The sequence below is a fragment of the Cydia pomonella genome, chromosome 10 (genome assembly GCF_033807575.1).
Source record: "Cydia pomonella isolate Wapato2018A chromosome 10, ilCydPomo1, whole genome shotgun sequence".
Classification (NCBI taxonomy): domain Eukaryota; kingdom Metazoa; phylum Arthropoda; class Insecta; order Lepidoptera; family Tortricidae; genus Cydia; species Cydia pomonella.
In genome coordinates, this window is record NC_084712.1 from 6,692,340 (window position 1) to 6,707,770 (window position 15,431).

General features: G+C 36.4%; 1 protein-coding gene across 1 annotated transcript; it reads left to right on the top strand.

Annotated features, from left to right (window-relative positions):
- Nucleotides 1-10,772: 10,772 nt before the first annotated feature.
- LOC133521736 (uncharacterized) lies at nucleotides 10,773-13,890 on the top strand. Its single transcript, XM_061856804.1, has 5 exons — nucleotides 10,773-10,798; nucleotides 10,868-11,058; nucleotides 11,563-11,783; nucleotides 12,237-12,403; nucleotides 12,932-13,890. The coding sequence occupies exons 1-5, from the start codon at nucleotides 10,773-10,775 to the stop codon at nucleotides 13,158-13,160; spliced, it is 834 nt and encodes a 277-aa protein (XP_061712788.1). The 3' UTR covers nucleotides 13,161-13,890.
- Nucleotides 13,891-15,431: the final 1,541 nt, after the last annotated feature.

Genomic DNA, 15,431 nt, shown 5'->3' on the forward strand with positions numbered 1-15,431 from the left:
CTTACAGGGTGTCATGTACCTACCTACTTCAAATTGTAACACCTAATGTATAATGAGCATGACTGCAATACAATAAAGAATAAAGAATAAAATTTCAACATTGTATTCGCTGAAATGTATGAAAACGGCTTTTTCGCGATTTTGGGGCCAATACTGTGGTAAAAATAAATCAGTGTAATACATCCATCTCACATAATATTGCTACGGATGGTTTAAAATTACACCCCATAGACTCACGAAAGTAGGTACGCGTAACAATTACAGCTTACCTTACTTCAAAGATTTGAGCTTTTAACACTTGATCATTTTTTCATTGAAACATGAATTTGAACTCGTGTTTTCAATACCTAATATCACCAATCAAGTCAACGTATGAATTAACATTTATTAAAGCGACGCCTCAATCGCCCTTTAATACTGGGTGATTTTGGGGATATGATCCCGAATGTCAAACATGTATTAAAATGGCCATACTCAACAAGGTTTCCTATGGGACCGATATAGAAATCGTAAAAATATACCTTTACTACCATACCCTATCGACCCCTATATATACCCCTGGGCCCATACGTTTCGTCTACTTCAGGCCCTCAAGTAGTCCATTAGATTTTCATCGCGTTCTTGTAAGTCCCATGGTTTTTTTTAGTATGACCATCTTAAAACATTTTGGACATTCAAGATCACGACGCAGTGAGATCACCCAGTACCTATAACTATCTTATAACTGTTATAGCTCCAGCGGGCTGCATATTGAACGCCGAACGTCATAAGTGACAGATTACCGGAATTTGCATGCTATATTGAGGCTCGATGGACTGATGCATATTCATTAAACGTTTGTGTTGCAGACTATTATGATGCTATTTCGTACGTATAGTCAGCATCAATAGTAACGTATGGAACAAAGCGACAAAAGCATCTGCCACGCTCAATTGAGATATATATTATCTCGCGTTCAAGAGTATCTGCAGTGGTTTAATTGCTCTATAAATCCCATCATGCACCAAGACGCGTGCTTTGACTTATATTGTCATGTTATTAAAGGTTATTATATTTGTTAAATCTATTTAACAAATCTGCGCATCATCGTGGATGTAACGAACTATATGTATAGAAGCATATCCCTTTTTGTTAAGCTATCAGAGAATGGTAGACGCTTTTGTCATATCATCTGATACTCTGATATTCAATATAATATGTATTTTGTCAAACAATTCATTTTTCATACAAGCATTTATCGCTGATTTTAAAGCCCGACCAGAAATATATGATTATTGTCAAGAGGGCGCTGTTATTCTCATGTATAGGGTGACAGTTCAGTTTTTATAATAATTCATTTAGTTCCAATGAAATTCCGCAATATGGCGCGTGATCATATACTACTGGTCAGGCTTAACTTTTTTTCCGAAGATCACTACTATCCCCACTACTCAAGACTATCCCCACAAACCTAAACTCAATGAACATGCGATGTTTTATCATCTAGTTCTTTTATTAGTAAGTCAAATTTCAGCTTTCAGCAGCTCAACCAGTTTTACAACCGAAAACATTTTTGCGCAAGTTAGATAGGTATTTATTTTTATATAAACATAGCATGTTCAATAAAAGCCAAATCATAGAAATTAATATCCATTTGATATACATACACTGAAGAAATGCACTTGCACTGCGAGCGAAAATATCAATAACAAATGTAGGTGTAGGTAGGTAGTAAACACCCCTATAATGGAACGCACCAGTAATGGGATGGTATAGACAAATCCTGTAAAACAAGTATTTACCATCAGTTTTTAATCGCTGCCAACATTTTACCATAAACAAGAGCCAAAGAGCTGCTTAAGTTTAATTTTTCATTGATATTTGTTAGTTTGAAAATGAATGGCGCTATACGTCCCATGACTGGAGCCTTTCAACTTTTAAAGCGTAATGCAGGTTTCGGTGAAATATCAAAAATACTTCAAATTTTCTCTTATGGCTCCTCTACACGATGGCCCAGCGTATGCCAGTCCAAGGGACTCATTTATGCGTTAGAGTGAGCAAATGATATTGCTATCTCATTCCACCGCAAAGCTGCGTCCCTTAGACTGGCCTACGCTGGGCCATCGTGTAGAGGAGCCCTTAAATGTCCCATGATTGGTGCCGTTAACAAACTCTACCACGTATTACCGTATTTCTGCGTAAGAAATTCCAAATTCAAACTGCTTTAGCAATGGCTGTTACGATTGTATGTGATGGAGCAGAATAACCATCAGGTGTAGAATACCTACTCGTTGCACGGGGCGTTTTCATGGATATACTGTAATACTGGCATCGGATCTGTCGCTAGTATGATAGCCATTATTGACTCGGATAGTGGCTGGGGTATAATGCTCGTAAAACTGGGGTTAAAAGGACTGATGACACAATGATTGAGGACATCATTTTGGTTATACTTGGGAGGTGCATCTAAGTTTTAAAATAATCTTGATTTGATATTTGGTACCAATGTCTTCTATCCTCATAGCACCAATATATAGGTTCACACATGCAATCATATATTTTTTAATACGTATACAACAAAAATAAGGTCCATCAGTCATCACTTAAGAGTATTTAAGAGTGGTGCCGTTAATACATAGAAAAACAGTTGATACTGGGCTCGGTAGGTATGTGTTTTCAAGTAAAAACCGTATGCCAGTGTGAAGCTGACTCTTATTTTAAAATTATAATACCTACTCCTCCTAGTCATTTATTCTCATTACTAGCGTGATAATTCACGAATCAAATTCACAAATAATTAGTCTAATGGGACCTAAAATACTGTATAAAATATTTACATAATATACCCGAGTCATTGATTCGCCCGTCTCGTTGAGCGATTGGAAAGACGCCTAAATTGTGTCGAATTAATCGATTAGGCAAATTGGACGTGTGCAGAATAGTTTAATAAGACAGCCTTAGTTTGCAAACCAATGACCGTGTCATACGCATGTCAACTCACATCGCCCTAGTTTCAATTTTAGCATGTTAAATGTTATAATTTGTAAATATTATTAGTTATTTAATCTTATTATGTAAATATTTAATGTAATCCTGACTTGTAAAACAACGATTTTACCAATAAATAAATCAATCAATCAATCAATGACAACAACATTACTAAACAAACTATTGGATATGCATCAAAATCATAAGCACTTTCACCACTGTCCAAATTCACCTCTTCTTTTTTTATGTGATAGTCAGCTAACGAGCCATCTGATGGGAAGCGGTCATCGTCGCTCATGGACATAAGCAACATCACAGAAGCCACTTAAGCGTTGCCGACCCTTGAGAACCCTAAAAATCTTCTTGAAAAATCCCTTGTCGTAGCGCAAAGGGAATACTTCAACTTGGTCACTTTTCGTACTGTTTGCATTCTTTGCCCATAATGCTTAATAATTCTTTTGGCCCAACGGACCCACTAACCCATCTGTATTTAGTGGTCCTTTGGGGTATTTTTTCCACTTTTCTTATTAAATTATTACCGCACTTGCTCATATTTTGCAAAATATTTGTCTTCATTCTATCGATGACTTGAAAAAGTTGCTGACTATTTTATCAAATTGAGTCAGAAGATAACAAATCTCTCATGTTTCATGTATTTAGTTGTTTGTATACTTTGCTGCATAAACGCTCTTTATTGATGAAGCCCTGAATTATTAAAGTCGCATGCACATAGCTTCCCAAACATTGGAATAATTAATGAATGGTGCTAAAATTAGTGCTGTTTGCATGCAGCTAGTTTTAATTAAGAAAGTTACTTGAAACACCGTGTTAGACTGGCAGAGTTGAAAGTTTAACCCCTTATCCTACTTGGTGTTTTTATAACTAAAAACAAGTACTTTATACCAAAAAAACCTTTGTAGCTGTTTGTGGTTTTTAGCAAAAACGTTTCAGTTTAGAGTCGGTTTGAAGCATACAACAGACAAACGCCAAAAAAGTAAATAAAACCGGCCAAGAGCATGTCGGGCCACGCTCAGTGTGGGTTCCGTAGTTACTCTTCCGTCATAATAAGCTAAACTGGAGCTTAAAGTATAGTAAATTGTTAACCAAGGGATGAAACGGTACCTATCACGCGAATTAAACAAATAGGCAAATTTGCATCATCAGTACCTAATTAAAGTAAGTCTTTTTACTATAAAGGGGAAACTTTTTGCGATAACTCAAAAACAGCTAAACTGATCATGTCCGCTATAGTTTTCATTTAATGTCTTTCTTAAGCTCTACTTCCACGATTTTTTTCATATTTTTTGGACCTATGGTTCAAAACTTAGAGGGGGGGGACACATTTTGTTTTTCTTTCGGAGCGATTATCTCCGAATATATTCACTTTATCAAAAAATGTTTGTTTAAGACCCCTATTCGTTTTGAAAGACCTTTCCAACGATACCCCACACTTAAGGGTTGAAGCAAAAAAAATAATTCACTCCCACTTTACGTGTAGGGGAGGTGCCCACAAAAAAATTAAATTTTTAGATTTTATTGTACGACTTTGTCGGCTTTATTGATTTATATATCCATGCCGAATTTTAGCTTTCTAGCACTAACGACCACGGAGCAAAGCCTCGGACAGACAGACAGACAGACAGACAGACGGACATGGCGAAACTATAAGGGTTCCTAGTTGACTACGGAACCCTAAAAAGTGTTTTACACGATATCAATTAGAAAAGACCTGGCAATTAGTATTGTAAGCGTATCACACGATGGCTGCTAGAAGAGACCAGCCGGCCTAGCCAAGGTGACAATCGCTATCGCTTCGACAACGAATCGCTTTGTGTCTCTCTATCCGTCTTCCATATTAGTGCGACAGTGACAGTTGCGTTTCGATCGCTACGGAGCGTAAGCGATTTGCACATTGGCTACGCGGCCTAGTCACTTAAGTCGTGGCTCTTAGAGAGAAGGAAATTATTTAAAAAATAACCCGACTTAGTAAAGATATTTCCTATATGCATACACCACAATCCGCAATGGGCACTATCCCAGAATAGAACAGGTAAGTAAATCGAAATAACGTGATTTTGAAATTTCAAAAACCAAAGTAAAGGTAGTAAAGGTAAGACTTATATGCATTTCAAGTATATTCACTGACCAACGGACGTGCATACACGCGGAGCGCCTGAGCTGAGGACTGAGGCTGGCGGCCTGTGGTGCTGTGCTATAGTGATGTTCAAGATAGCTCAAATTAGGGATGAGCGAGATCGGTGGTAAACGATCCAGGCAATTATAAATTTCAGTCAGACAAAAACATTATTTTTTTTTTTTTTTAAGAAAGTGAAATATTTCTTGTTGATTATCTTATACGCTGTGTATATGTGGCTATGACTGTATATGAATGAATTAATGAATTTATTTTATTTCAGACTTTTTTTCAAATCTATATTTTTGTTAGTAGTTACACATGTAGAAAAATCGTTAGTAAACAATGATGACTATCAATAAATTAATAAATTTAAAATTGTAAAACATAAATAATCCTATAACAATATTTTTCGGGTGATAAAACTCGACAGTATGTGTTTTCTCACCCAGAAAAATAAGATAGGATTGTCCCATCTCTCGGCAATGGCTTTCAGGATGCTGTTGGTGCTGTTCCATATCCTGTGCATCAGGGTGGCGACACGTTTACGGATTATTGTATAAAAACAATCCATTCGAGCTTCCGCAAACATTCTCGATGCACTACAATATTTCTTCAGCCCCATCAGCACCCTCAAGGCATTGTTATACAGCAAGAGCACTGTACGATTTCTGCGTATATCTGGTCCACAGGGCGCAAGTGTACATGGACTGACAATAAGCTTTAATTAATGTTATTTACAAATAGGTAAGGACATACGAGTAGGCTATCATAAATAAAAACCGGCCAAGTGCGAGTCGGACACGCACAGGAAGTGTTCCGTACCATTATCTGTAAAAACGGTCACCCATCCAAGTACTGACCCCGCCCGACGTTGCTTAACTTCGGTGATTGGATGAGAACTTCGAGATTGGAAAGAAATATTTATTTTATTTTGTTTTTAGTATTTGTTGTTATAGCAGCAACAGAAATACATAATCTGCAGAAATTTCAACTGGCTAACTATCACGGTTCATGACAGACAGCCTGGTGACAGACGGACGGACGGACAGCGGAGTCTCAGTAATACGTTTGACCCTGTGGATACGGAACCCTAAAAAATTTAACACGAACGTACAAAATTTTGCTCTCAGATTAAGACCCCTTTACATAGTTACACAAGAACCACAAGAGGTGTAATAAAAATAGTGGCGATCCGTTTAGGAGCATATTTGGTATCGTGTTCTGATTAGTAAGAAGTAGATTTTTTTTTAATGATTTTTTTTTTCTATGGTGGTCCAATAGGCCAATCCTCCATACAAGGGCCAAACATTATTCGCGTCATTAAAATTTTTCTTTTACTTTTTCCTAATCAGAACACCTTACCGAATATATTGGGACCGTGCGAAGTGCGTGGTGGGGGTAAGTAAAGCGATTCCAGCGCATAAGGTGGTAAAAATTAAAAACTAACTGCGGATAGCGTCTTTAACATTTCGTACAATTATATGGCTCGAAATGAAACTTTGATTTACGATTACTCCTGAAATATTCGTTTAAATTGTATGGTGTAAGGGACCATTGTAATCTGTATGAAATGCTTAATATAACTAACGTATTTATTTTGATAATTGTTAATAATGTATCCATGTAAATAGCTTTGCAAATGCCACACACACGTGATCTTTTTCTAGAAGTTAAGAATGGATATAGTAAGTTATCCTTAAAAGATAGACATTTCACATCGCTGACTTTTTTGTAGACCTATGAATGAGAAACAACTCCACCATACATTGTGTTGTTATAGCTCAAACGGATTAGGCAGCGTTTTCGATTAAAGCTCCTAGCCAGCATGATTTTTTCCGACAACATCGTTATATTTCAAACAATTTACAAAAAACCTTAACAAGTTATATACTTAAGCCTTCCTCAAGAATCACTCTATTGATAGATGAAAGTCGTATGAAAATCCGTTCAGTAGTTTTTAGTTTTGGAGTAGTTTTATAAGATGTAGTGAATTGACGTTTTCCCCTAGAATTGCGGACACTAGGTTGCGTGACAGTCGTGCACGCTCCCAATACCCTTAAACGGATCCCCACTATTTTTGTTACACGTTTAACATTTCATGGTCACTAAAGCTACGTAGATATACAGGTTGTTTATTTAGTCACCTGCAATAATTTACGGGGTGAATATATAGGTCATACTGAGCAAATTTTACTATGGGACTAACCCCGAAATCGCGAAAAAAAATTTCTTTCCTATACAAAAGGTCAAGGTCAGACAGACAGAGGCCAAAATGTATGAAACTGGTTTTTTTGCCTATTTCGGGGTTGGTCCGATAGTTAAAGTTGCTCAGTATGACCTAAAATCACACCGTAAATTATTGCAGGTGACTAAAAAAACACCGTGTATACACTATTTGCTAAATTTCAGATTAATCGGATATACCTTTCAAAAGTTGCTTACAATGAAAATTGATATCAATTATCAACGAATGATCCGTTTTAATATACGAGATTATACCTGGGTATGAGACCCACATCAGATTCTTTGATCCTAATATGATTGCAATTGTTATTTTACATTACTAGCAATGCTAAGTGTGTCGCCATTTTACCCCGCCCCTTTTGCCACAAAGTCACCGCTCCGTCGTGTCAGTGTTTGTAGTGTATTACAAACGTTAAAAAAAAGTGTGCACAAATTAATTTTCAATGACAAAAGACCGGACGTTTTCAACTTACGCAATTTAATCGCCTTGCTTTAGAGTTGGAATTAGCTATTAGTCCGATCTTAGTCCAACAAGGTTTTCAGGTTGTGTCTTGAAAAAAAAAATTAACTTTGAGTGTAGATTACTTCAGGGGCATTAAGTTAATTAATAACAGCTTGTTTTGTTTTTATCATTTGTATTAAACATTCGGAGATAAAACTTAGTGGCAAATAAATATTTTTTGTGACGTCCTTCCAACTCGCCGAAAAATTTGTCGGGAAGGTGGCAATCGTATAAAAGAAAAAATATATGGAAATGACAGATGCTACGAAATGTAACGCGACTATTTCCATTGACGACCTGCCTGGCTTAGTCTAGCCTAGTAGTGGCCCCGGGTTCAAATCCTGATAAGGACATTATTCGTGTGATGATAATGAGCACGGATATTTGTTCCTGATTGTGAGTCATGGTGTTTCCTATGTTTAACTCTCTTCTTCTTCCTCGTGTTGTCCCGGCATTTTACCACGGCTCATGGAAGCCTGGGGTCCGCTTGACAATTAATCCCAAGATTTTTGCGTAGACACTAGTTTCCTATATGTTTAACTATTTATAAATATTTATGTATTATAGTAAGCATAATTGTTTCAGTACCTCATTACAGAGCCTTTGATTGAGCTTACTGTGGGACTTAGTCAATTTGTGTTCTAATCCTCATAATGTCCTATAATATTTATTTAAGTTTCCATTGACGCTTTTGATGTTTAAGTGTAGCTACTTTATAAATTATTGAAGAATTCTTGTGAAAGCGTTGAAAAAAATATTTAGTTCGTAAAATAAGTTCCTGAAACCTTACCAATCTGCTTTTAATAATGTAATTAAACGAAAATACCTCGTTAACAACCTCTTGAATTTCTTTCGCAAACCTTTTTAGCTTTTCCTTAGGTTTTTTGAAAAGGGTAATCTGAGATATTTTATGCTATTGAACGGTTGTAGAATATTATGAATAGTAAATTTATGAACATCAAATTTTTAAAATGTTAGACTTAGTAAGTAATGGAAATTTTATAATTGAGAACACGAATCACGATAAGTAGCCAAAAAGATAAATTAAACTTTAATAATTCTTTAAATATTTGGTTTGTATGCATATCTTAAAGATTATATATATAAATAAATAAATATTATAGGACATTATTACACAAATTGACTAAGTCCCACAGTAAGCTCAATAAGGCTTGTATTGAGGGTACTTAGACAACGATATATATAATATATAAATATGTATAAATACTTAAATACATAGAAAACACCCATGACTCAGGAACAAATATCCATGTTCATCACACGAATAAATGCCCTTACCAGGATTTGAACCCGGGACCATCGGTATTCTTATAGGTAACGGACGGATTAGTAAATCAATAAAACGTGTAAGTAATATAAGTATGTTTTCACCACACAAACTGGTAAAGGCCCACTTGATTGTTCAAAACCGAATGAGAAAGTTGCATTTTATCCACATGTGGGGCAAAGTAATCAGATGCAAATTTTGAGTTTTTTCCTTATGTTAGCTAGTAGAATTTAGTTTTAAATGATGATTTTGAATGATTATTTTTATATTACGTTCATTATGATTTGATTTCATTTGAATTTATTGGTATTTCATGGTTAGTAGTTTCCTCGTGATGGTGTGGTGAAAAATGTTGTGTTTCACTCGGAGGCAAAGTTTGTTTAACCCTCGTGCATTGAAACCCTCGCAACGCTCAAGATTCCACTTCTCAACCACTTGCTACGATCGTGGTTCAATTTTGGAATCTTTCGCTTGCTCGGGTGTCAATATGAGCACGAGCGGTTAAACAAAAACTTTGCCCCCTTGTAAAACAAATAACTGTTGTTCAACTATTAATTTACATTGCCACATATCTTAGCATTTTGGAGGTTGCATATATGTACGCTGGCGCTATAGTTATCCTATTGCGACGCATATGAAACACCTATTTATACTTGTGTAGTAACTGTTTTGTTTATATTTTTGTACAACTGTCCGCTCGCACTTGCAATATATTATTCATCACGTAAATTAATGTTTAAACTGTCAAACTCCAGTAACTCTGCTAAATACCCAAGTTCTTTTAATAATAATTTCGTGTTCAAATAATTATATCAGCTAAACTGTATACATAATTGCAGGATATAATAGTTTGCCCGGATACAAGTAGTATCTGTGACTATTTTAAACGGTCGATTTTACTCAGAAAAGACAAATTCTGATATGTGTTACTCCATGATAAGAACAAGAGTTCCTAGGACACTTTACATTCCAATTTGCGAATTAATCTTCTTCTTCCTCGCGTTGTCCGGCATTTTGCCACGGCTCATGGGAGCCTAGGGTCCGCTTGACAATAATCCCAAGATTTGGCGTAGGCACTAGTTTTTACGACAGCGACTGCCATCTGACCTTCCAACCCAGAGGGTAAACTAGGCCTTGTTGGGATTAGTCCGGTTTCCTCACGATGTTTTCCTTCACCGAAAAGCGACTGGTAAATATGAAATGATATTTCGTATATAAGTTCCAAAAAACTCATTGGTACGAGCCGGTTTTAACCCGCGACCTCCGGATTGCAAGTCGCACGCTCTTACCGCTAAGCTACCAGCGCTTCAATTTGCGAATTAATAAATAAATAAAACCAAGAATTTAACTTAAATAAAATAGCATTTTCTGTGCAAAGGGCCTAACCAACCATGATGGTTTACTGTTATACTTTTATCAATGTATTATTATTACTGGTGGTGGTTATTAGACTTTTACTGGGTCAAACTCAAGCGTCATTCTCGCAATATGCTCGCACAGAATTTTCTTCCGATATTGACCCTGAACCAAATTTAAATACAAATTTGCGTATTGCAATTTTGAAGTCAACCTGTAGCCTATGTACATTTTATACACCTGTTATCTGTGTAAACTGATTAAACAAAGACAGTAAAATGCTTCAGATAACAGTACTGGATCTGTATGGGTTTTAGAGTGTTGCACTAATTGCCAAGTTCTCTAACCTGACTAAATCAAAAATTTCGTGTAGAGTGTGGTCTAGATTCCTAGCAACAAGAAGCGACGGTACATCAGTGAAATTGCGTATTCAAGATTTACCCGAAACCCGGTTCGAGGATGCTCTAGAGTTGTTTATACAATACTTTATCTTAGAAGAAACGTTTCATAAGGCTGTAGGTAGGTATTTCATGATTATTTCTGTTTTCTGTTCATCTGACCACTTTCTTCATTAGGTCCTAAAAGTGTCGAGGATCTGTAAAAGCAACTATCAGAATCTTCTAACTAAGATAGGGAAACTAGGCCGTAAATAATAAATGTAAATTATGAGAACTTATTAATTTGTAGATATTTAATTAATTAAGGTGCAAGCTTAATTGTTTTTAATCACATGCGCGACATGTTTCGGAGAGCCTAAGTCTCCTTTTTCAAGCACTAACAGAGCGAGCATCTTTAACGACGGCCGTGCTTCGCGTACTGCTGCGCGCCGCGTGGCACGCTGCGTTGAGGGACCTCCCGTCTTACGCTGTCGTTGTAGGCGGGCATAGGTGGTGTGTTACTGTTAGTGGTTGAGAAAGGATACCTATGCTCTCCGAAATATGTCGCGCGAGTGACTAAAACACGTGAATTTAAACCGTAAAATTAGGTTAATGTCAGTATGTCTCACGACAGTTTAAATTCGATAATTAGTTGTGATTTATGTATCAGTACACATATAAATCTAGTAAGCCGATTGTTCAAAATACTTAAATTTTTGTTTAGGTGTCGCTCGGAATCCGCAAGCGGTAGCAGAATGTCGAGTGTTAGTGACTAAATTGATGAAGGATCCTGATACCTTCCATTATATAATATGTTGTGAAGATATAGACGAGGAAGAAGTCGGCCAAATAGTCGGTGCCTCCTCCGTAGAATTAATAACAATAGGACGAGAACCATTTAAAGCGATAAAGGTAAAGATAAACTAATATATGCAATACTCAACCATCTCCAATTGTTCAGCCTGTAAATATTCAACTGCTCGCTCGACACCGACTTCACCTAATTATACAAGAAGTTCCTTTCGCGAAAAATTAAAATCGATTTTTTTTTATCTGCCCCTCCATCGCTCGAATATGCAAGAGCGAATCGGGCCGATAAAGTAACAGATTAAGAAGATTCAATTTTTTGGACTGTATCCCCACGCTAGCACGTATTGCACAGCACAGGTTGCTGGGTATTTCACACACACTTTTTCACGATGTTTTCCTTCACCAAAAAGCAATTAGTATGTAAATAATATTTCGTAGGTTCTTTGAGTTCTGTTTTTTTTTTTCGTTCTAGCTCGGATTCCAACTCATAACCTCCAGTTTGGTAGCCGTATGCTTTACCTCTGGTATTTGTTATTATATATTTTTATATTTCAGTTCGAATCGGATGAGATGCAGAATTTATTTAAATTGCTGGCGGTAACGTCAAATACGCATAATATAATGGAGGAGCTACAAATTTCCAAGTTTTATTATGGCACAGGCATAGTTGTCCACCCTGAATTCAGACAACTGGGAATTGCGAGGGAATTTCTGAAGGCCAGGTAAGTTCCAAAACCCTTTCATTTACATCTTAAAAGAGCAGAGTCAACCTGATCCAGAAAAATGGCACATGCACTGGTACTTACTTCACCTACTGCCCTTTGACTTTCCAACCTAGGCATTAATGGAATGATTCTTCGCGATGTTTTCCTTCACCGTAAACCAGTCGATAATATTACATAATATTTAATACCTAAACTAAAAAACTTATTGGTACAAGCATGGTTTCGAACCCTACCACAGGAAATATTTTAATATGCTTGTATTCCGTGCCCAAGACTTAAGATTTGAAATATGCACTTCTTAGCCCTAGGTAGCCTAGCCTTGGCTGAGCTGCAAAAACCTATACCAATATTAAGAAACTGTTAATCAGTGTTTGGGAATTTTAAATTTGAATTACAGTGCCAATTATGTACCTATACCATCACACAAAACATTCGTTTTCTAGTTAATATTATTTTGCACTTTAGCATCGATCAGGTTTTAATAAATGGTTATATTTTTATGAAGTAATTGTAATGTCATATAATAATTCCTCATAGATGTCTAGCTTGCGTGACAAACAATGTTTCTGCTACCGGTGCTCTCATGACCTGCATCGCTACTCAGAAGGCTGCTGAGAAAGACAACTGGGAGACTGTCTTGGAGGTGGCCTTACAGGAACTTGGCCGCAAGCACGACGTGACCTTCGAGAATGGCGGTGTCAAAAAATTCATGATCTGGAAAAACCCGCAATATAAACTCCGACAAAAGATGTAATGTTAATCAGCTGTTAATTTATGGTAATTTTATATTAAATTCCTCTCTCTTTTTCTACTTTTAAGCTGCCCACAAAAAAAAACCAAGTGCAATTTAGATCTAAAATATCTAATTCGGTTTGACGACCGGTCTGGCCTAGTGGGTAGTGACCCTGCCTATGAAGCCGATGGTCCCGGGTTCAAATCCTGGTAAGGGCATTTATTCGAGTGATGAGCACAGATATTTGTTCCTGAGTCATGGGCGTATTTATGTATTTGGGTTCTAAATATTAATATATATTGTGTATATAATTGTCTAAGTACCCACAACACAAGCCTTATTGAGCTACTGTGGGACTTTAGTCAATTTGTGTAATAATGTCCTATAATTTGTTTATTTATTCAATGGTAAAGATATCTTAATAGATATCTCTTTTCCCAAAAACTTTTCTCGAAGCCGTGTAAACTGATATGGAAAGTTTTTTCCAATTGAAATGGTACCTACTTATGTTGGTACCATATATTACCCACTTAGGTATGTGGGTACCACGATATCTTCACATCTGATCCATAATGATATAGCTGATGATGGGGTCTTGGCAGCATCGAGAGAATCAATTAATCATTTGGGTTTATTAAGCAACTTCGAAAGCATCATATGGTGAATTGAAACTGATGATGAAAGCCATAAAATGTTAACAATATAAACGTTTTGTGAATTTAACTCTTTTTTTTAATCATTTCAAAGTTACGTAAAAAATCAAAACAAATACGTTAGGAGCAAACAATACTGAAATTTAGTCTCTAACATTCTAAACTAAATGAAATCAACTCACGAAACACAAAAGTCACTACAACAGTCAAATTTGTGAGCAATGGAGCCAATACCTTTCCGAATCAATCACTAGGAACAATTTACAGGATTTCCCTTGAGTGTGGACTGTGATTTACACACTTAACTTGCGTACTTTACAGTCCATTCACGTACTGGAAGGTATGGGAACCGGGCAGAATAAAGTGATTTATGTACCCGTCACAAGCGGGTCGAGGGCATTATTTTTTTGCATTACCCGGCTAACCTTTGGTCCGGGGCGGTTTGTCTTGCCATGGCGGAATTGACGTCATTTTGCAGTAATAAGTTTGCAGGGGCGGGAAAATCTTTCAGCACACAATAGCTATGAGCTGAATTTAACATATTTGCTTTATGTTTGAGTTGAGGTTTATAATATACTTACATGATTTCTTCAGTTGGTACAGCTACATATGTTTAGTGAAAGTGGAACCCTAAGCGCATCGATCAAAAACACATGTTTAAGAGCGATTCCTAGCTGAGCAACTTTTCAAATCTCGCATTTTTGAAGCTATGTTTCTGTCGCCCTGCGGTAGTCGGGAGTGCGTGCGTGCGATAAGGACAACTGCAGCTCGGACTAAAATTCCTGCGCGAAATACTCAAAAATCGAGGTTCCGGTCTCGTCTGTTTCCTCTTCCAAAACGCAACCAATCATTTTGAAATTTTGGAAGCTGCAAGAAGAAGAAATAATTAATGCCGCTATGTTTTGATTTTTTGGATATTTATTGTCATATTTGTATACTGCGACTTTTTTTGCAGCCAATTTGGTTGAGCCGTTTTTGCGATCTTCGAAACGCTGTTTCTTCAAAATAAAATAACCCAAAAAAGCAAACAGCGACACAGATATTGATGATATTGATCCTATTTGAAAAAATCATTACTCTAGGTTAAAAATCCAGGGAGAAAACAGTCGAGAGTGTTTGTATGGAAAAATCGCAACTAGGAATTCCTCTTAATTGGTAACGACAATGTAAGGACATTCTAAGTTGACTGAATACTAAGTTCGTAGATTTGTTGTAATTATATATAACGAGTACTTATATACCTTTTGCTTGGCTAATAGATATTGTAATTATTTTTAACTGGTGTATTGTTCTTTCCGCATGTAAATTAAACACATGATTTGATACATAAAATCAAAAGAACAACAAAACAAAAAAAACAGATAAAATTATGTACACGTATATTGCTATGTATGTGTATATTGTAATATTTTAATAATTTAAATATTTATTGATACTCTAGCTATTACTGTTAAAAACATTTTTTCGCGTAAAAATGGTGTACGTAACGATTCAAGTGAGATAATTTACACCGGCCGTAAGCCCCACAATAAGCTCAAGAAGGCTTGTGTTGTGGGTACTCAGACAACGATATAATTATATAATATACTTACAAACACTTGAATACATAGAAAACACCTATTACCTACTCAGGAACAAA